Raw genomic sequence first — 23404 nt, forward strand, 5'->3', positions numbered from 1 at the left:
CCCAGTGTGAAGTGGGCCGTGGTCACAGTGGTCATCACAGTGATGGAAGTTCACTTAAAGAAAAGTAATATTGTGGACCAACCATTGTACACCCCTAACTTAAAAAAAAAACATAAATGTGTTGTTTTTAAGTGCATAGTCCTATTTATAGGGCTATGCCCATGTGTCATGTTTCACTAGCCAATCACAGTCCTGAATAGACTGTGATTGGCCAATCACGGTGCAGGGTTAGGGGGGTACACTGGTGGCCAATCACAGCGCAGGATTGGGGGGTGCAAATATCCAAACCTCACATATAGGGGCGGTTTCACCGCCCAAAAATGTATAAATCAGTCAATCAGTCAACAGAAATCAAAAGTATTTTTTTCTTCAAAGGCTTGTGACTCGAGATATACTGTATTTGTATCACTGTGGCATAGCCTCACTCCAAGTCTAACTCTCCTCTCCTCTCTTCCTCCTTGCAGCAAATCTCTCAGCTCCTGTCCCTGCTCCGCCAAGGCCAGCTGCAACCCAGGCCAAACTTCCGTGGCAACAAGTACTCTCATCGTGCCGGCAGGTTAGCTCATTTACCACTGCTCTTCATCTAAAAAACAGCTACAAGACTTGCAGGGACTAAATAAGCAACAAAACATAGAAACTCAGCATGTGTTGGGTGGAAAAAACAAAAGATGTGCAGCTTTCAGAGGTGTTTCTGTAGTATTCTTTAACATATGCCTAAATTCATGCTGCTCCAGAGGAAATATAAAAACACTGTAATACTCTTCCCTCTTCTTTTCCCTTTGTTCTCCTCCCCCTGTCTTTTTTCAGACTATCACTTCTTTGTTTAAGAGCCAGGTGGCTGCTAGAAACCAGGCTATGTCCTCCCACTAACCCTTACAGGCCTGCATAGTCAATTTCACATTATGCTTTATGATCAAACCAATGTGCTTTTGACAGCAGAGGTCACATGCCGCTAACTTTATTCTGGACCATGACTTAAAGAAACAGTACCTCTCCTAATTTTATCACAGGTACGGAGAGTGAAACATCTATATAGCTGCCCTCTGAATCACAATTTGCTCATGCTTGATTGTTGGTCCAAACATAAAAAATAAATAAGTCAATGAGCGTAAACAGAACAAAACAAAGGAGAGAAGATTGCGATCTCTCAAAGAGGAAGTGGTCTTAACCTCATATGACAGCCAGGAAGCATGCCTCATAAGCCCAAGGGTGCCTGTACTGTGTGGGTATATGTGTTTGTATCTTTATGTCTGTGGCTGTACATGCGCACGTTTGTCTGTGTGTCGGAGAGAGAGTGTGCGCGTGCGTGTGTGTCAGTGAGTGAGTGAGAGAGAGGTGTTCAGCCGGACAGGCTATAGCAAGATCCAGTGTTTACTGTAGTGGTGTGACTCAGAACTCTGTGCCAGGAAGCAGCACCTTCACCAACCACAATGTTGTCTTAGAGATGAGATAAGAATTGACATCACTTAAACAGCTTTTGATACCACAGAGACGACAAATCAGGTGGGCTTAATCATCTTTAGGAATTTCCGTGCACATATGCACAACATGCATGCGTGTTGCGCAGGTACGCATGAGTGACACGCACACACACACACACACACACACACACACACACACACACACACACACACACACACACACACACACACACACACACACACACACACACACACACACACACACACACACACACACACACACACACACACACACACACACACACACACACACACACACACACACACACACACACGAATTCAAAGATATTTCCAAAGATAGCATCTTCAAGGACTCAACTAGATAAAGATTTTAAAAAAGTTCAATACGTGATTTCCCAGTGATTTTTCTTCCAAATGAAGAACACGATGAGCTTGTAGCTCTACTATTTCCGGTGCATGACACCAGTGCGCAACCAAGCAGCCCTATAAGAAGCCCTTAACATAGCTGTAAATGAGCTGAAAGAATCATGAAAGGTACTCTATTATCTGTAACTGGGGGAGTGGGCTGGACGGTCTGATGATGACTACTCTCGCCAGTCCTACCACACGTTTATTGTCTACATCATATCTACATCACTGACTGGCAGAGTGACTTCCTGTCTCAGCCTGTCTCTGCACTCACTTTGATAAAGATTTAGAGGTGTGTGTGTGTGTGTGTGTGTGTGTGTGTGTGTGTGTGTGTGTGTGTGTGTGTGTGTGTGTGTGTGTGTGTGTGTGTGTGTGTGTGTGTGTGTGTGTGTGTGTGTGTGTGTGTGTGGCACCATACAGCCACCAGCAAATTACAAACACAGCAATACAGTACATGCTATCTAAGTAATATACATTTAACACAACAAGAATCAGCGTTATTGTTACAGTACATCACAGGTTTACAGGTGTAAAGAAGAGGCTTTTTTCTTTTTTCGTACAAGCTGTAGTTTGTACAACAAGATGTTGGCTAGTTGACTTTCATACAAGTCAAATACATCTAACATTTTTGATACACAGCATTTATCCAAAGGACTATGTTTTTATAGATGAGCAGGGACAATATTTCATGCAAAACTGTGGTATTTGTGCTATAATACTTGACAGGACAAATGATCTCTGAGCCAAAGTTTGTTTGTTAACCTGGGTACTAGGGCTGTCAACTTTCCTCAGAAATGATATTCGAATATTGGTCTTAAAAATTGGCAGATATTCAAATATATTCGAATATTATTATTTAAAAAAATCATATTTTTTTACAGAAACAATACAAAAAAACATGTATCGAGTGCTCGGATCCAATAAAACATATATTTTGTTTGTTCTTATAACTTGATACATTGTTTTTTGTATTGTCCCTGTCAAATAAACATTCGATTTATTTATTTATTTTTTTATGTATTCGAATATTAATTTTCATATTCAAATATACATATTTTCCCCATATTAGAGGAATATTCGATATTCGAATATTAATTCACTAGCCCTACTGGGTACTGTATACCATCGTCCTGATGGCATACGGTGATATTGATGGAATAGTTGCATCACTAGTGATTATAGCTATCACCTTTTTAAGTACCCGGGTCTCGTACATTGACGTCCTACGTTGTACCCCAGCTATCTTGCTGGAAACGACAACAAAAAAAATTGAATTCACAAAAGAACCATTAAACCTTTATGCACCATATACTGTCTCAGTCTGCTGACCTTTACTGTAGATGGCATCAGTTGTAAGTCCATAACAAACTAGAATCAATCATCGTGCCCACATACTTCAGTTTCTACCTTGTTTGTAGAAACCTCGTTCGTAGAAACATTTGTAGAAACCTTAAGAGGCAACACTTCAACAGCTTGTGATACTCTCTTAACCATGTTTAGCCAGTTCCACACACACACACACACACACACACACACACACACACACACACACACACACACACACACACACACACACACACACACACACACACACACACACACACACACACACACACACACACACACACACACACACACACACACACACACACACGCGTCCTACTTTTCTGTCTTCTTCAGTTTTCTCCATATTTATTGTAACAAATGTGGGTGAAATATGATGACTTCAACATTCATTTTATTTTATTTGGGAGTAATGGTGATACTCCTGTTGGCTCAAATGCCTGAATGTTCTCCGTCTCTTCCAGGTCTGTAGGACAGGACTGTCAGGATTGGCAGAGTACCAAGGATAGTGGCCATGGGGAGAGCGAGGCTGGAGACGTAGACTGGGAGGCAGGCAGAGACTCTCCTATAGACCCCCAGCTGGAGGAGGGCATTGCCAACCTGCTCAACAACACTGGTACGATAAAACCCTGTTCCCATTCGCTTGAAATGCCTGCAATTTACTGAATGCTGGTATATTTCATACCGTCAATATCACGTCACCCTACCTTGTCAGAATCCGTATTGTTATCCTGTCACTAGAGTGAATGAAAAGCATAACTTTCCCGGTACAATCGTGACAGTCCGTCATAGTGGTGTTTAAGTAAGAGATGTTAGTTCTTCGTTAGTTCTATGAACAAACTGTTGCTCACCAAATTAAATGCTTCATTACAACAATGTTGGTGTAAGAGATTTGCTGGAAAAAGCTCTTGCTTGCCTACTGGTGGAGAGAGAGAGAAAGCATGCGTGTCTGACCGTGTGTGCCAGTTGAGGTTGGGTTGAGAGTAATGTTAAGAGAGCAATTGGATATAGTGAGAGAGGTGTCTTTGTAAAAAAAAAAAAAGAAGAAAAAAAAACTTCAAATGAAGCTCATCATGCCAACAAGCAGAAACAGACTGGTATCATTAGCAGGTTACCCATTTACAATATATACTTAGTCATAATGACAAATAGCAAAAATAGCCCTAAAGCTCACAACGCATCACACCATGGAGCGACTATTTTACATTTTTTTACAAATATATTTTTAATTTCTGAAAAAGGTTAGAAAAAATGACTTATTTACCCAAAATAGGGACGCCATAGGGTACTATGGTAAACATAGGTCTACATACAGAACGTCTTCCTGATATTGTTCTTAACAGAGGTACATTCTAACCAGAGGCCCGCCTTTGTTCATGCTGATAAAAGGCCTAGTACACTGATGTTTCCTTTTTTTTACCCAGGGAGCCTTGGGGCTCAGTAAGGGGATTTTTCATCCTTCTGAAGATTGAGAGATTCATTTTAAGTCAGTGCAGCTAGTATAACAGAGAGGAAACAAAGGACCGTGGCGGGGTGAGTGTGTCAGTGAGAAAGAGAGAGAGGTATCCTGTGTATGTGGGGAAGGTCAGGTAGGTGTGTGTGTGTGTGTGTGTGTGTGTGTGTGTGTGTGTGTGTGTGTGTGTGTGTGTGTGTGTGTGTGTGTGTGTGTGTGTGTGTGTGTGTGTGTGTGTGTGTGTGTGTGTGTGTGTGTGTGTGTGTGTGAGTGTGTCATAGTTGAGTCACCTCTACCCTGCAGGCACCATTCCTAGTGTAACTCACCCTAGAGTAGAGTGACACAGGCCAGTATGGGAGAAGATTACAGAGGTGTGAGTCTGTCTGTCTTTACAGATGCTGATTGATTTTTTACAGATCTCTGGCCAGCTATATACACACACACACACACACACACACACACACACACACACACACACACACACACACACACACACACACACACACACACACACACACACACACACACACACACACACACACACACACACACACACACACACACACACACACAGAGTTTTTGCCTGAGATAGCTGTATGAGATAGATAGACGGATGGACGGACCGATCATTCTATGCCTTATATTATCAAACAATCATCATTAGTTCAGCTTTGCCCTAATTAACAACATGTTGGTTAGGTTTTAATGGGCCCTATCTGTGGCTAATTACTTTGCTGAGGTTACTTTCAGCCTAACCATAGCTTTGTGTTTCACCACACCAAACTACCTCCCAAGGTGTATGTTCATTTATGGCTTTGGTCTTGAGTGCATGTGTTTCCTTTAGGAATTTGGGTGTGCTATATATTGGAAGGTTTCTTCTGGTTCCAATATTACATAGGCTACTTTGTGAACCATAGTGAGGCTCTCTGCAGGCAGACCAGCTGTAATAAAGTCAACAGGAGGCGTATGTGTACATCACAGGCAGGAGTAAAGCTTTGTGTTATGCTGTGGTTGTGCATGCATGTGTGGGTGTGTGTATGGCTTTGAACACAGCTCAGCTTCTTCTACTTAATGCCTCAGTATAGGTCAGAGATGGCCAGTTTAGTGGCAAGGTTGGAGAATGTTTTAGCCGCCACTCTGTTGGTCGGTCCAAAATGTTCAAGCAAGCGAGAGCAGCTTATCCCAAATTACATTGGTGTTTTTCAGCAAACACACTGTAGGCTTACGTACTAAAAGAGAAAAGATATGGCCGTCATGAAAAAGGCCACTATTTACAGGGCTGATGTGCTTCAACTGAAGCCGCTCGACCTCTCACTGTCATGTGGGCAGTGTTCTTTGATCGCTGACTCGCAACGCTCCGTGTCAGTCGCACACAAGAGACCTTGAACAGGGCCCAGCATGCCTCAGCCCTGGTCTCTCTCTTGAGCATGTTTGAATGCTGCTTTACATGGTTTATCATTATAGCGATGCTACTAGGCTACTCCTGAGTTGTCCCGGTGTTGTGAGGAAGACTTCAGAAGGGGCCGCCAGCCATGTGATTCAGTGCTGCTTTTGATGATCTCCATGGTTCAGATGCTTCGAGGCAGCCCTCTATCCCTCTCTTTGTCACTGTCACTACTTAACTCAATGTGATGTTATTATTGATGATTTAGCTTTGAGCTGACAGAGCCAGACGGGTGCGTGCGTGCGTGCATGCGTGCGTGCGTGCGTGCGTGCATGCGTGCGTGCGTGCGTGCGTGCGTGCGTGCGTGCGTGCGCAAGAGAGTGAGAGAGATAGAATGTGAGTACAAGCACATGCCTTGCGTCTGGTTGCGATTAGATGAAAGAGACCACAGGGCCAGTAGTAAAGCTTTTTCCAGGCCATGAACCTAATTAGATTCAACAGTGGAGAATGACATTAGAGGAAGAGGGGTTCCACCAAAAAACAAGAGGAAGTCAATTAATTGCGAGTCAACCTTTTTTCTTGCTTTAAGGCATTGTATAGCTACACTGGGTGCTAGCCTGCTAGGCAGCACACAGTTTTTCAAGCTCATGAAAACAACGTTGTTATCCACATTTGGTAAATGGAAGAAAACAAAAGGAAAAGACAGTGATTCAGTGTCTAGGTTTTATGTCGGCCACAGCGACATTCAGACACACCCTGATTTTGCATCTCAGAAAATGCCTGGAATGCTTGACTCCAGAAAATGGCTTGGCTTTAAGTGGCCTTTCAGCACATTGGAGTGTGTACGTGCTCATTTGTGTGCGACCACGCTAACCAATCTGACAGGACTGCTCCTCAAGATGGCAGGAAATGCCTGTTCACAACAGCCAGATAAATATACTCCTCTGATGTCCCTTATCCTGTTTTCAACGCAACATCCAGCACTTTAATCTGAGGGAAATGTACGGTAGGACTGAACCTTGAGCCCCATTTCCCACAGTGGCTCCTTCCATTATTGACATAGGGAATTAAATGTTTTGACAGTTCAAGGATAATTTTGTCTATTGAAACTGCTCAGTGTCTAATGTTGTTAAGAAACGTTACGGAGTCTTGTAGAGAGAGGGTCAGAGGAATAAACGATGTGCACGTGGCAGAAATGCCCAACCTGGCTGTCTATTACTTGTGTCCATCTGTAAAATTAGCTTCAACTTATTTTCCATCTTACATTCTCTGTCTGTCCCCTTTCCCGCAGATGACGTTTTTGCAGACTTCCATGACCCAGCGTGGATGGCTCGGCTCTCCCTCCCCCTCACTGGAGACTACCACGACAACGTGTTTGTCCCCAACGGGCCACCATACCCGGATGACCTCAGCCCTCATCACGATGTCCCCCACGACTCCAGCTCCTTCTCCACTTTTGGCAAAACGCCAGAGAAGGAAGGCGCACTGGGCGGGGCTTTGCTCTCTGAGGTCAGCACTCTGTTTGAGATGCTGATGACGCAGAAGGCTGACGCCCAGCCAAGACCCTCCCCTGAGGTGCTCTACAGACTCTCTGCAGCCTACCGGCGGTCGCTAGGCCTTGATGGGGCTAGCCCTGGGGGGGCCAACGCCCCAAGGAACTGTGGGAACCCAGAAAAGAGGTTCCCTCTAGCTCAGTCCTCTGGACATTGCCAATAAATGTGCAGGTAATTGTCTATCTCCGTACATGGAACAATGGCCATACGTACAATCAAGTATGTACCAATGGCGTCAGAACTATCAGTGGGATTGACTGTGATGCAGATGAGCAAGTTGGAGAACTGATGTTAGGTTTCTGTACTTTTTGCAGCATCTTCAGGCATTAAATGAAACACAAATGATATGTAAAAAAAATACCAACTTTGTTTCTACAGTAATATACATGTCTTTAAAAGATTTCTAGAGTGAAAATGATGTCCTGTTTTGCTTGAATAGGTAATGAATGACATGATCACTGCAAGGGCTGATTACGTGTTTCAATTCCACTAGACCAAAGCCACCACCCACACAAAACATTTGTATATGGTTATGTAAGTTATTTTGGGAGAAAAGTGTGTACCGAATGGGAAATGCTAAGTAATGATGTGTAGAATAAGTAATGTGTGCAGATTGAATAGAAATGATGGGGGTTACAATACTTCTTCCTGGTGTAATTTCTCTGGCACAGTCCAGGTTCAGACAAACCAGGATTCAACTTGATTTCAGCTTTTAAACTGTTTCAGTACATTCCTTACATTTGTCCTTTGGTTAATTTGTCATAATTAGTCCGTCGCTGTTGCGTAAGAGATACAGTAACTATTTCATTCAGGTTTGCCTTTTGAGTGCGTAATAACGTGCTGTCCTTTTCTCCGGATGACTTTTGGAGTGGAGTTGCTTGGATTGCAGTTCAACAGCAAGTGACCAAGCCAAAAGGAAATGTCTCTTTGTGTTTCCTTAAGACAAAACAATAACAATGCTAAGTTTTGTTCATCCTGAGTTCTAGAATGTCACAATAGGATGTCTGCCTACACTTCCATTAGGGCCCTTTGAAATATGTCTCTATTGTTGTTCATAACTTGTACACAAGTAAACATCATAGCTCTACTTCATTTATAATATTTAAAAAATTTGTGTTTTTGGAAATGTGTCAATGTCACTCAGCATTTGAATTCAAATATTTTGCCTGTGAAATTGTGAAAGATTATTGGTTTAACTTTTAAATATTAATTTGTATTGTCCTTTAGCTACATATCAAATGAACAGCACTTTTTATATACATTTTGTACAACTTCTTGCATTAAACATTGTCATGGTTATTGTATAGTCTCTTTATGATCAATCAATGTCATGGTTTCATTATTTTGGTATTTCATACAATGACAAGAACATAAAGTATAAACCTAATTATAAACAAATTCAAATGTGGTGGCAGCAGACTTGTCATCGCATGAATGTCCAATAAAGTTGGGAAAGTCTTACTATTAGAGTGAGAAAATTAAAAACGATTTACCATTACTCCTCTCTAGCTCTCATATGCCTACCTACATACACATACTTTTCTTCTATCTGTTACTAGGAAGCTGTGGCTTTGACCCTTGTACTGTAGGCTACTTGTAGGAATAAATACATAACATGAAACAGAAAATCAATTGCGTGCACACAGTTGCAATGACCATCGATTGTACACTACGGACAACTAGCGCCATCCTCTGTCTGACTGAGGGAACAAGGAAAAAAATATCACTAATAGCTGCAATGATGGTGGTGTCTGTCTCCTAATTTGGTCTCCTGTCTCAGACAGGTGAAGGATATTTGCCTACAAGAGAAAAATATATTGTCAGACAATATATTTTTTCTCTTCTATGCATATTCTTCACATAAGCACACATTGTTGTCAATGCGCATGTGTTAGCATGTCTTTCTAAATTAAGTATTCAATCAATCAAACATGTGACGTAAACAAACTTTTAGGAGATTACCGTTTTCATGTTTTGATTAATGTTGAAGATAGTAGGCCATATGACTTATTTTCAATGTATCTTTATATTGACGATATAGTAGGTATTATAGGCCTTTATGTCCATAAAAAAAATCAATTGATGAGCTCCAGAACACTGGTATTCTATGTAGCTATCTTCACCTTTGACACGTAGAAGATAACATTTTAGTTGGAAAGACATGCTTCAGACTATGATGCCTACCTACCTGTAGTAGGTCATTCAACTCCTGAACTCTTTTCCTCCTTGAAGTTTCAGCTCCCATCTCTCCCTTTCTTTTGAAAATTGCTCTCTTCTGTCAGGATGCCGACACAGCTGCACTAACTGGAGCCATAACTGCAATCTGTAGGAATTTAAATGAATTAGTACAACCTCCAAATTACTGTATTGGCTCTGTATTCAAATAATATATGGCATGTGTTAAATACATATTATACCCAATAAAGGTAATAAAAAGGAACAATGCCATTCATTTGTTATGGCACTGTCAGTTGTCACATGGATGTCAGGCACTGTCAGGCCTGGTTGAACGTTGAACACATGGCTAAAACTGTTAGCATGCTAGCAAGGAAATTCAGTAACCTTTTTAGAAATGTTCTGGATTTACAACAATTTCATTTGTTTCTGGGATATTTTCTGGTCTCTCTAGCATATTTTAGTGTGATAGGGCCTGGCTCTTTAGCTTGTCTGTCCCCCTCAAATATGCAAAAACAACCATGACATCATATCATTTCATTAGAAAACTCACCTTTAGTATTTTGTGTCCTGGTAATTGGTATCACCTTGGTCAAATGATGTCACTTCCTGAAACTCACATTCTTAAAGGCATATATATAGTACACTGTTCATACAGTGTTTTATAGGCCTGACTGAAAACATGGAGAAAACATGAGTTTTAAAATACTGCTTATTTGTAAAATGTATGTATACTTTCATGATTTTAATACATTGATGTGAACGATAACAACTTAAATTGATTAATAATCATATTTATTCCCTAAATAACAGTATTTAGAATGACACAACTGAAAGATATGGGTCCATTTTGGCTGAGGACAGCTATGCCATTATTCAGGATTTGTAAAACTGTTTTAATGAAGAAATAAATATCTGGAAAGCTAATGAATGGTATAAACCTTTACAGAGCAACTCACTGCAATCAACCATCTAATAATTGGTTTTATACGTTTTTGGGTTATACAAGTTTTATTCACTGTATTAGTTAAATGACAGATAATGTAATTAGGCAATAATTTTTTATGACAGCATTAGTGGAAGTGGGAATTCTTTACAGGGGGGCCGCCAAATCTTTGTAAGATAGGATTTTTTTTTTACATGAACCACTTGAACCCTAGCATCCCTTTTCTGAGGAGAACTTTAGGCCAAAATGGCACATCTAAAAGCTCACAACTTGCAGATTGGCTATTTCTGGCAAAGAGGTATAGGTGTAGAGGGGAAAAAAGAGCAAACCAAGTTAAAAAAAAAGTCTGAAACAATATTTTATACTTCTTCATCTCTCTCTCAGCTAGGGGGTCCTTGGCCTGAAAAACGTTGAAGACCCCTGCTGCATTAAGGTGTGCATAGCTGAGCTGCAGCACCCTCTGGTGTACAAATTAGTGCTCTCTCTCTCTCTCACACACACACACACACACACACACACACACACACACACACACACACACACACACACACACACACACACACAGAGAGAGAGAGAGAGAGAGAGAGAGAGAGAGAGAGAGAGAGAGAGAGAGAGCATTTACAGTGGAGTGTGTCACACAGTGAGTGTACTGTACTTGGACAGCTCCATGTGTGTCTGTCCAGAGATATTGAGGATAGAACAAGATCGGACATTTTCACTACTTCTTAAAGTTATACAATGCAGGTCGCTGGTCATTACCGTCACTGCAGGCCGTTCGTTTATTCCTCTGTTACCCAGAATTCCATTTGTTTTCACCGGAAGACGGAAGCGTTTCAAAAAGCGTTCTTTTAATTGTTTTATACGATCTGTGGATCGTTTCTCTTAGCCAGTGGAGCTTTGTTACTGTGAGCTGTGTTTTCTTTTTCTGTTGTTTTTCGATCTTCAAATCATACAATCTCTTAAAAACAGCGTGAGTTTCCTTTTTGTTATTAGCGCGGTAGTTCCTGGCCAAACAGGAAACCGGTGCATTTCCGTTCCCGTTTTCCGGCCAGATGACGTCATTTTCACGGGAAAGGTGCCCCTGACAGCGTTCACTAGAAAATATATAAATAAAAGGCTTTCAGGGGTGAAATTCATGGAGTGGGTGTTGTGAAACATTTGCCACTCACAAAAGATATGCAACTTAACTTAAGTTTTATTGAAAAAGTTACCTAGTATTACTTTAAGCTTTTTTTTTACATTCATTTTTGGAAATTCATTTTTTTATTTTATTTTATTTATCAAATAGACCATATCTTTACTCAGCCAGATCCTCGGGCACTGCACTCCCACGAACGGAGCAGCCTGCTTCATATGGTGTTTGTTGACTTTGAGAAGGCTTTTGATGACAGCCTGCATCACCCTACACTTTGGAAGATCCTCCGACACTATGTCATACCCCCAGAAGCTGCTTAACATCTTCCAATCCCTTTATAGGACCTTCGAATGCCGGGTCATTCACAAGTTGACAGAGTGAGTACTCACTATACTATACTTGGGTATTGTCAGAGTAATTGTAGGCCAGCCTATGTTGTCAGCACTATGTGTCTGCCTATATTGGTATACACGTTCTTCAGCATTGCGTGGGAAAAATAAGCAGAGTGGCCCGGATGGCTGGCGTGGCGGTCCGGGCACCTAGCCTGACTGTGTCGTGGGTTCGAATCCCGATCCCAACGACCTTTGCTGTGTGTCTCCCTATGGTGTCACCCCCCATCTCTCTCCCATTTCCTGTCAGTCTACTGTATTCTATCAAAAAAGGCAAAATCTTAAAAAAAAGGAAAGCACAAAGTACTTGGAGCCCAGTCTATGACATCAGTAGGCCTACTATGACATCAGAACTATTCGTGTCTGTCTGTCTGTATGTTTATTATGTCAGTACTGTGACATCAGGCCTGTCGGCCCTGTCCATATTTGGGCACACTCCGGGCACAGACAGACCACAACTTCAACTTGCCTTTATTGAATATATAATTTATATGTTTTTCGCAAGCCAGAAATGTAACTTTGCAGGTTTGAAACGAAAACAAACGAAAACACATGAAGCCACGCCATTATTAGACCTCATTTCATTCTTCTACAGCGAGAAGGTAGCGGATGTCTGAGCCATTGCATTGTAAATGAAAGTGTTGTTGAAGGGTACAAACTGGTGTGTGATGATCTTGATTGCTTCTTGAGCAGCTGAACCTCCTAAAAACGAAGCGACTGTGTGTGGCTCTGCTGCACCAAAACGACAGAACTCGTGGACGTAATCATCTTTGATGTCTACCTCCAGATTGTATTCCTGCAGCAGACTGTTCACACACAGCTTCAGCTTGCTGATGTCCTCTTCCACCTGGTGATTGAAAACCCCTGGGTAACGGCAATTCTGCTGAAAGAAGCGATCAACAGCGCGCAGCATGAGGTAGAGGACCATGATATCCCTCTTTGGAGGATCATCCATAGATGAGGTGATTGTATCTTTATTGAATGAATCCACGCTGTATTCCTCTGCTAGAGACCTACAACGCACCACCCTCAGGAAGGCTGCATTTTTACAAAACAGTTTCACATCCTTTTCAGAGATGCTCTCCGCTGGCTTACCCACAGCCTGCAAGATACATTCTACATGCTTAGACACAGCAGTAGCATCCTGCAGAGCCTTTTCCCTGTAAACATTCTGAAGGTTGATGAACATTTTGGAGTCTGCAAACATATCTGGGATGGTGCCTCGCACAGGCAGGTTACCAGTGCCTTCATTCTGAACGAACTGTTTGACAGCTCTCAGTATCACCCAGAAGGATGGGGTCCGTAATGTGATGTCATTGCACTGTTCACTATTGAAGAGGTCATCCACTCGTTCAGGAATCTTGGTGGGGTTTAAAACGGTGTTGACGTTTTTAACAGCCTCTGCAAAGTTTTCTTCATTTTCAGGGACACCGTTCTCATTTTTCAAAATCCCTTCCTTAATCAGCTCTTTCAAGGCCCCCTTTTCTGCGTAAGTTTTGGGTGGATGATTATCGTGCTCAGTGAGCCACTTCTCCAAGTATTTGGCAACAATAACAATCCACGGTGTGTGACTATGTTCCATCTTCTCGAAGCTGTCCAAGTCATAGGATTGAATGTGTTTTATTAACTCGGCAAATGGCTTTTCTAACCGCAGATCTTCTAAGGCATTGTCCGGGTGAGACTCAATCACTGTATGTTCTTGCACCACTAGTCTCATGTGGCCGACTAGGCCGTACGTTCTACAAACTAGGAAAGGTACACACGTGCTCCACAGAACTGAGCCTAGCCTCAGGCACAGGCTCTCTGGCAACTGAACACCAATAACCAGGGTGAACCTTTGAAAAAAGCCTGGGTTCTTGTCCAGGAGCTTCTCTGGAGTCTCCTCTACAAAGTTTCCTGACACGTCACTGTTCAGCTCTTGTAACAGCTCAGTGGCAGCCTGAGCCCTGTTTTTTCCTATACAGCTGTAGCTGAGAAAAAAGTTGTTCCCGATATCTTCCCCAGAGACTATGTGTCCATCGACGATGGTGAAAGCTCCAATACCTGGAAGAATAAGGTTTTTCAGTATCTCTGTTCCAGATGCTGTTGCATTGATGAGACACACGTGTGCATTCTCAAGGGCCTCTTGACCGTGGTCACCCCACAGTCTGAGTTGCCTGTCGTACTTCTGTTCTTTTGATGCTTTAGAGGCTGCCATGGTCGCTCTGCAGGAAGACTAAAACTTTAACACTCCTGCTATATATAGGCTGCACCACTATACGTCACTAGAGCATCAGTGTAGCGTCATGAATGCCACGCCCTATTATGGTATTCATGACACAAAGTGAAAGCACTTTCTGACTAAAATATAAAAAAATCACACCCAGTGTGAAGTGAGTGGTGCTATTTATGAGTTATTAATTTCATCATGCATCTCGGTAGCCAATCACAGCACGTCCTGCGAAGTGACGTGCTTACATTTTTTACATTATTAGTAATTTCATCATGTGTCTCGCTAGCCAATCACAGCGAGTCTGCGAAGTTTGAAGTTAATTTCATCATGTGTCTCGCTAGCCAATCACAGCACGTCCTGCAAAGCTTAGCCTATGGGCGTGTTTTCCACAGCATGGCGTCACAGCGAAAGACATTTTCACGACGGAAAGAAAAACTTTCACCACGGATGGGTCCTAAACCCTCTTATAGGAGCGGTTGCACCGCTCAAAAATAATAAACATTTATAATAAATAATCTTCATTGACAACTATAGTTAATTAGAAGGGCAACATTTATCTGTTTGTGTTTAACAGATTTGTATTTTATTTCAGGTTGTCCTTCTTGAAACCCCATTGAGTGTGTATATATTGTTCATAGATAAAAAATATAATTATTAATCCTGCAGAAAATATATAACTTTTCAAGAGCATGATGCACAATGTACAGCAGAATTTTCACAGCTGTGGTTCACAGGCCTTCTACTCCAGTTATAAACACACAGGCCTGATGATACCATAGTAGGTATTTACAAACATTCCTTTGGTCATGACTCATGAGGTGTGTTTTGTAATCACGCAAGACATTTTGTAGCTTTTTTTTAACTGTACCTTATTGAAAACATTTGGGACTCACTGTCTGCACTTTAAAAAAGAGCCGAACTCAGTTTTTCAACTTTGACCATTTCCCTTCTTTGCTCGTTATCTTTCAATGTTACTATGCAGCAAGATTTTTTCCTAACTGAGTGAGCACGTTTTTGACAGGCAGGACTGGTTTAGACATACAATGAGAAACAACCTTTACCCTTTAACAAGAGCAGCAACAAAGGCGTTCAGTGCATGCAGTTGTATTTAGATGATAAGAGTCCAAAAACTGTCAGATGGTATCTTTCAGGAACATTCTGGATTTGAATAGAAGCTGGGATTTGGTGGCTCAGTGCTGAGTTATGCAGAAACCCACAAACTACAGTTTTACCATGCATAAAGTACCATAGACGTGTGGTACTTTAGACATGTGCTATGTGAGAACGACAGAGGGTTGATAGGCTCTTAGTGGCATGTTATGTAATCATCTGACTGTAATGCTTGGTCATAAGTCTGGTAATTACAGGTGTTCAGACGACCAGGGTCCTTTACTCACACATTAAAAGATTATCTGTCCAATAGGAGACCATTTTCAAAGTAGCTTTTGTTTAAAGAGAGCTTGCCTAGGAGTAGGCTACATGTGACTGCGGTATAAGAGTTAGAGAAGCAAGCTACAAGCTATTAACCACATAAACCATAATCTCTCAAGATAGATTCTGTTCTACTGCCATAAACATGTTAGTAGGAATAAACACAAGCACCCGGATGTAGCGTACTGGAGGGGGGAGGAGCCAAACCCGAGTTCCCTTTTAACAAAAAAAAAGAATTCCAGAAAACAAGCCACACTATTAATAGTAAATTTAAATATATACATTTAAAAGTACATTGAAAATCTGATTTATGATCAAATGAGTTTAGGTTTTGAGTTACCACAGGGGGAAGTTGTAGGCATTTTACAATGCTAGTGGAAGTGATACAAAATGTAATTAAAATAATGTTTACGTCCTTCTGAACTATATTGTGAAACAAGGTCATAGTTAGTGGCTAATGAATTATAACAAATTCTGTTCTTGATAACTCAAACATGTCAAACGCTAACCAAGGTGCCATTTCAATGAAATCCTAAGAGCTTGGGTACATATCAAATCAGATAAGACGTCTTAAGAACTGAAATATCTCTGCATGTTATGCAACAGCGGGGGTCAGAGTTCAGCTTAAGTCACCCATCTGTATATTCAGCACATTACCACAGAAACCCTCATTACCTCATCAGATTAATGCATAGTAGAAACAATTCTCTCTTGCAAAGGCTCTGTACAAATGCAAGTACACCTTAGTTAACAGACATGTCTTTCTGTTGTGAATTGTGTGAATAAAACAATAATTTGAAAGATTTTAAACATTTAGACACTTGTCTACATAGTATGTACACACACATGTACTGTGCATATATATACACACACACACCCCCCTCATCTGTGTCTGCAGTGGACAAACACACACCTCATCTGTGTCTGCAGTGGACAAAACATAAATACAGCACAACCTAGTTTAAGCCTCTTGACTGGTGTTCCCATAATGACTAGCGCTGCATGTTAATTACTAGACAATCCTCTTGTCATAAGGAAAAACAACAATTAACAACAGCACCCTATTATTCTTTTATTAATATGCACTTTTCTTTTCAATACATCACTATTTGCACTTTATACACTGAAGTGAAGGCATTTGGCTAAAAAAAGACGGGAAAATAGGAATAAGTGTTTTCTTCTTTTATCTTAAAAAGTTGTGGTCATTTAAATTTTAAATAACTGCCTGTACATTAATTACCTGCCCTCTGAGAAAGGGATAGACTGCTCACAATATGAGGGGAAGTTACTACTGTAGTGAAGACCAACCAGAATCTTCTGGGTCATCTGGCTGATCATTAGTCACTTCATTAGGGGGCTTTCATAACTGGCATAACCCCTTAAATGTTTGATTTGTATGAGGTTGTAGATCTGCTATTAAGCATTATATGAAACCTGCATTGTTTTCACTTTCTTCAACCTCAGCATCTAATCCACCAATGCAGCGATTCAACTGGCCTCATACTGCATGCTCCAAGGACCACAGAGAAATAAAGTCAAACGATATGAACCTCACTCAGGCCCCCCACAGAGGGGTCAGTTGGCTGGCTGGCAACCACGGTAGCCAAATGACTTGTCGACAACATATTAATTAGGTCATCATAAAAAATCCGTAAGCCTAATTGACAATACGTCAATTTATGGTGATCCGTTTGATCTAATAATACATGTTACGTTCTTTGACTGGGTTATGCAAGTTAAGTCCCCTTCAGTTGACTGTAATACAGTCTTTGACCTTGTGCCTTCATAATGCAAGGAGCTGGACCACAGAAAGTGTCTTTGTATCATGTCACAGTTCTCTAAAAGTACCCATTTGGCAAATAAATCTCAAAACAAAGACCGAAGTCAAGTAAAAAAAAAAAAAGGATGATGGAAAATGATTGATGTATGGGAGACATAATTGTGCCATCATAAATCCCACTCTTCAATTAAAAGAATGCATGACAGAATATAGGGGGGGACCGATTTGAGAACAAACTCCAGTCAGCCAATCATGGTTGGAAAGGAGAAAAATAAACCAAAGACAAAAAGTAAAACTAGTTTGCAGAATCAAACCATTAAAGGGATTAAATCTTTATGATTAATTGGTCAAAAGTAACAAAACAGAGCAGTGTTCTGCTTGCACTATATAAAGTGGGCATTCTTCAATAACTTATCCTTTTCATTTCAGGAGAATTCAACATCATTCCCTACAGGTGGAGAAAGCTTAGTCAAAGTGAGACTGAGAAGGTCCGTTTGTAGGAATAACAGAAAATTACTTTTTAGCCCTCCCACCCCCCTCCGAGGATCCCGTGCGTCCAACAAACTGTCGCCTCCATAGATAATACCGTCCTCTAAACTGGTTGTTTTCCATCGCCCTTTGCTTCAAGTCCAGCTTTAGCTTCCCTCTTCCTTCCTGCGTTCCGTCCACTTGTTCGCTTTGCCTTTAGGCAAAGAAGACAACAAAGACGATGAAGAACACAATGAGGACCAGGAAAATCTTAACCATCAGCCAGCGGTTGGACGAGACTGACTGGAAGTATTTGAGGATCTCGCTGTGTGCCATATCCACGTTCAGCTGGGTGTCCTCCACATTAGCATCAATCCTGCAGGTCAAGAGGTGTTTTCAATACAGGAGGAGCAACAAAAAAACAAGAAGAAAGAAATCACTAGAGAGTACTGGTACTGTAGCTGACATAAAGTCTTTATCAGAGCCAGGTTATTGTCAATATCCTTTAACTACTTAAGCCCTAGTTTATACTTCCAAAATGTGTCAAATGATGGTGTCATGTGGAGAAACTAGCAGATCTACAACACATTGTAGATTTGTAGAGCTTGTAGATCTGTTATTTACAAAGAAATTGGAACACGCCTACAATGACATGCCTAAGATATGGACACCAGGTTGAAAGTCTTTCAATAATTTAAATTTAGGACAAGTTTACTTTAAAATTCACAATAACACTAATAGTATTATTTATAATTTCATTCATTAAATTCCCTTACTACCCATCTCCCTTACTGTCATTTCTGTAACATTCTTTAATTCACATTCTATTTCGAGAATACACCTCTCTCCCTTCTGTCCTTTGGCTTTTTTCTTTCATCTCCCTCTATCTGCCTGGCTTACTTCTGTTGTTCCACAACTAAACGTTTCTCCATCTTGCTCCCTCTCACCTTTGGATGGTCTCCTCCTGCTCCTTGACCATATGGGCCAGCTGCTGGAATATAGAGCCTAGCTCCACGATGGTAGTCTCAATGTTCTGCATGGTGTCTGAACGGCTCTGGATGTACGAGTCCTGCAACGGCACAGAGAGGAGAACCATCAACCATGTATGCCACTTACTAGCATTTGCAATTTATAAAAGAAAATACTAAGGTTTTTTATGAAGTCTGGGGTGATTACTTCTGTTTGACATCACTTTCCTTAACAAAAAACTGATTGTGTACAGTACGGTTCCAGTAAATGTGCAAGGGCAGCTATAGCTGAGTGGGTAGAGAGGCCATCTGGGGATCGGAAAGTCGCCAGTTTGCCCCCAGTCCACCCAGTGTCCCTGAGCAAGACACTTAACAACCAACTTCTCCCCGGGCGGCTTATTAATAGCAGACGCTGCTCCAAATAGTTAAAGGGAGATTTCACTTTCAAACATGTTTGGAGTCATTTTAACGTCTACTCTGGCTTTTGTGGCACCCCAGACAGTTTAAGTTACTTGATTCAGTATTTAGATATTTGATATTCATTTTATCAGACACGCCCCCTTCCATCCTATACAAACCCATTGTAACTTCAAACTCCATTTTAACCATGATAGATTAATTGAAGACACCCGTCCTTGGTTCTGGTGACTGACAATGGCCTTCTAATGTGTGAGGGGGCCGTGTTTTTTCGATTACCATTTTCATTTATTTAGATTTTGGGGGGGGAAAACAATAATTAAAAAAGCAATTGAAAAACACGGCCACCTCACGTATTAGAAGGACAATATCAGTCGCCAGCCCAGAACCAAGGACGGTGTTTTCAATTAATCTATCATGGTTAAAATAGAGTTTGAAGTTACAATGGGTTTGCATAGGATAAAATGTCTGATAAAATTAATATAAAATATCTAAATACTGAATCAGGTAACTTAAAAACTTAAATATCCCTTTAAGATGGGTTAATGCAGAAAACATTAACTTATTGTATGTGCAAATGTACTGTGGCAAATACCACAACAACAACTAAAGGGGACACAATTAGTATGTCTATTTTTTGATAATTCTAAACTATAAAATATTACAGGACTCACCATCACCCTCCATCTCACTTCCTCATACTAACATGCACGCTTACCTGCTCGTCAATAAGCTGGAGCTGCATCGGGTTGGCTTGGGAATCCATGTCGATGGCCACCTCGCCCATACTTCTGCTCTCATCCTGCATCAACACTGAGCTCTCTGAAAGAGAGAAAAACACACAGGCAGCTGAAGTGAGACAGAAATCCCCAAAGGTAACGGGAAAAAGCAGACAGAACAGCGGGTACACAAACACTAGCGAGTAATACCCGCTGGGAGAGTCGAACATTCCAGGGAAATACCTTTTGAGGTTGTATAGCCCTGGTACTCATAGCGCGGGTCGCGAACTGCATGCGGCTCCTGGGCCCCTTTTTTGCGGCTCCCTAAAATATTTTCATGTTTTATATTATAGGTGACCAAATACAATGTGAATCATTACCTTTCAGCAGTTCGTTATGTATGGCAATAGCTAGCGGTTTGAAAAATTTAGCCCTGTAAAGGAAGTGCATCGGTTCCCTGCTACTGGTACATTTACAGGGTGTCTTGTAATTAGGCATCATACTTGTATGCTTAGCTAAAAGTTGTTCTAGCGGGAGCCATTGTTTTCCAAAATTGAGATAAAGCAGCAGCAAAGAAAGGAAAGCTATGACAGCCTGATTGGTGTGTTGGTGTCACACCATATATGTCAAGATTCTGAGATCCGTAAGAAAAACAGAATGAGCAGTTCTGGAAGTCAGGAAGCTGAGTGTGAAAATACTTACTGAAGTTGTTGGCCATGAGAGGAGAGGTGGAAACAGGAGGCTGAGAGAACTGCTCTCTCCTGCTCCGCTGCTGTTTCAAGTTCTAAAAGGGGGAAAGAGTGGTTGGAAACTAAGTTAACATAAAGCAACACATTCTTATAGCAAAACCTTTCTTAATTTTCTATCTGTGGCAGGCAGGAATTGATGGCAGGATACAAAAGGCACACCTTACCTCTGTTCTGACTTCCAGGACCGACTTGAAATCATTGGACATTGAAGCGAGTTTGGACTGTTAAAAGAGAAGACATAATTTAGTCAAACATAATCTTTCCTGTTCTACCCCGGATTTGAACCCGGGTCTGCTGCGCAAGAGCGTAAGTTTTTTATCACTGAGCTAATGGGAGCCTGTCTGCTTGCTCAAGGGAGGACAGAATTTTGACCTTCAGGTCAAGATTTGTCAAACCAGAAACAGGATCGTGTCAAAGGGCGTGTCTAACTTAGGCACAGGATCTAAATGTCTCAATAGAAGAGCAGGGAGACCAAATACATTGGACAAAATAATTCATAACAAAGTTGGAGAGATTCAGCCCATTTCCGATCATCAAATTCAACGACAGAGCAATTGCAACAGACAAATATTGGTTTAGGATCATATAAACAAATATAACATATTGTGAGATGATTTTTTTTTGCTATGGAAATGCTTGTTTTGGCAGACAGGGGAAATAAATTGGGATGTGAGCAATATTGGTTATTATATTCCTCTTTTTTTTTGCAACAATAACCTAAAAGGTTCAAGAGACCATTAATACCATTAGCTAGTACTAATTTATTTGCTAATAATGAACAATTTACAAAGCCTGTTAACTGCCAAAATAATAGTAAGAAAAGACACACTAGACACGGTAGCAAAAATGAATTGACTGGTGGTTAATCTGTGCATTTAGAAAGGGTTTAGAGTAGACCTACCTGTAATGAGACCACTATGGTGCTGGAGTGGGTCTGGATGTGTCGGCCTCCCGGGGTGCCACGAGACCTCATCAAGTCCTGCAGCTGGGCTATCTGTTTGTTTAGACTGTTGATGTCCTGCAAACACAGTTTAAATTTCACTTAAAATGTTCTTCATATTGTCCAAATCTGCCTTTGTGAAACATTTATATTTAAAAAGAGACCTTTGCACAAAACTTGGAGGGGGGGGGGGGGGAACATACTCACTTGTTTGATGATGTATGTAAGCTCCTCAATCTCCACTCCCTTGTCGTCAAATAGAGATTTTCTTTTTGCCACTGCAATACCAATGCAACAGTATTTCATTTGAACAAACTAGAATGTCACAAATATCACCCCAAATGTATATAACGTTTCCAATTTAACTGTACCAAATGAGGAGGATAACTTACAAATAGTCAGCTTCTCCAACTTGGCAAATGTATTGCTTAAGTCTTTCCCAATTCTCCTGCAATACAACCAACAAATCATTTTTAGTTTCCTTCAGCACCCACATAACATGAAAAACACACCACTCCAAGTTGATGTCATGGAGGCTTTCGCGCCATAAAGAAACAGAAGAATTACATAATAAGTATGTCTGCATACAGAATATCACCCATTACAAGTGTAACATTATGCTTAAGCAAATAGGACAGAAATTCTTTAAATATTTGACAGCTATTAGCAGGCATGCAAACAGCCCCGAGGTGAAAAAGGTGACGACATGTTTTTACAGGTGTCACACAATTGCCCTATTTGGATTCAAAACGGCTATTGTAGCTGAAAAGCTACACGTTTGCATGTCTGATTAGTGTATAGAAGGAAGGTTTTCAGGAACTCACTTAGCCATGACTGTAAAGTCACTGCGTTGCTTGAGGGCACTGAGCACTGGTTTACTGGGTTGGACTCCATTCTGAGATGAAAGAAACAAGATAAATTATATGACGTCATTGAGTAATTGAGTGAAAGAGAAAGTAAGTAGCTACACATTGAGGTTCAGAGTTCAGACTGTGGGCAGTTATCGATAGACGCATACAATAAGATGCATAATGTGTACAATCCTAGACACAAAATATTGTTGGTGATGGGATCATACTAGCCTTAGAATGGCTGTAATATTACATACATTTCATGTATTCCATGTACACAGCCATAGATCACCGCCATGCCCTTACAGGTAGTAGCGCCAGCATTCAAAGTTAGGCACGAAATATCATGGCCAGTCTAGGGCTAGGATAATACAAGCCTCATATAAACATACCTGTCTGCCCTGAAGAGATTTACAGGCCGACTGGAACTCAAGGGTCCGGTCACGACAGGTCATGTTGTCACCGGGGTGTCACCAGATGCTAGATTTGGGTGGATGTTTGTCTCTGTATTTCCAGTGTATCGTTATCAACTACCAAGAAGACCTGTCCCCAGGTGTGGACGGCTCTCACATCCAAGCTGGTGAGTTGTGCATCAACATGTTCATTTTCTGTAATAGAAGACATCAGAGGTCAGGTCAGG

The 23404-nt window shown here is 41.1% G+C and overlaps 3 protein-coding genes across 4 annotated transcripts in view; 1 reads left to right on the forward strand and 2 right to left on the reverse strand.

Annotated features, from left to right (window-relative positions):
- pcdh12 (protocadherin 12) overlaps positions 1–8871 on the forward strand; it is a 15113-nt gene extending 6242 nt beyond the window's left edge. Inside the window, exons 3-5 of the mRNA XM_080416867.1 lie at positions 465–556; positions 3659–3810; positions 7323–8871. Coding sequence (XP_080272993.1) covers positions 465–556; positions 3659–3810; positions 7323–7747 — 669 coding nt within the window. The 3' untranslated portion in view covers positions 7748–8871. The remainder of the gene's footprint in view (positions 1–464; positions 557–3658; positions 3811–7322) is intronic.
- A 3947-nt stretch (positions 8872–12818) lies between these two features.
- On the reverse strand, positions 12819–14426 carry LOC308076542 (NEDD8-activating enzyme E1 regulatory subunit-like; the record flags this gene model as incomplete). The annotated part of the gene is made up of 1 exon (XM_080416886.1): positions 12819–14426. The coding sequence occupies one exon, from the start codon at positions 14424–14426 to the stop codon at positions 12819–12821; it is 1608 nt and encodes a 535-aa protein (XP_080273012.1).
- A 2505-nt stretch (positions 14427–16931) lies between these two features.
- On the reverse strand, positions 16932–23297 carry stx5a (syntaxin 5A). Of its 2 annotated transcripts, XM_080416892.1 has the most exons (11): positions 23157–23297; positions 22738–22808; positions 22306–22361; positions 22121–22191; positions 21875–21991; positions 21138–21194; positions 20927–21008; positions 20468–20548; positions 20224–20327; positions 19068–19189; positions 16932–18496 (listed from the first exon to the last, which is right to left on the reverse strand). In XM_080416892.1, the coding sequence occupies exons 1-11, from the start codon at positions 23217–23219 to the stop codon at positions 18337–18339; spliced, it is 984 nt and encodes a 327-aa protein (XP_080273018.1). In that variant the 5' UTR covers positions 23220–23297; the 3' UTR covers positions 16932–18336. The 2 variants fall into 2 exon arrangements, with proteins under 2 accessions (XP_080273018.1, XP_080273019.1); XM_080416893.1 differs by lacking the exon at positions 20468–20548.
- Between the last annotated feature and the right edge of the window lie 107 nt (positions 23298–23404).

The sequence above is a fragment of the Gymnoscopelus braueri genome, assembly GCF_963280865.1.
Source record: "Gymnoscopelus braueri genome assembly, chromosome: 20".
In the NCBI taxonomy this organism is placed as follows: Eukaryota; Metazoa; Chordata; class Actinopteri; order Myctophiformes; family Myctophidae; genus Gymnoscopelus; species Gymnoscopelus braueri.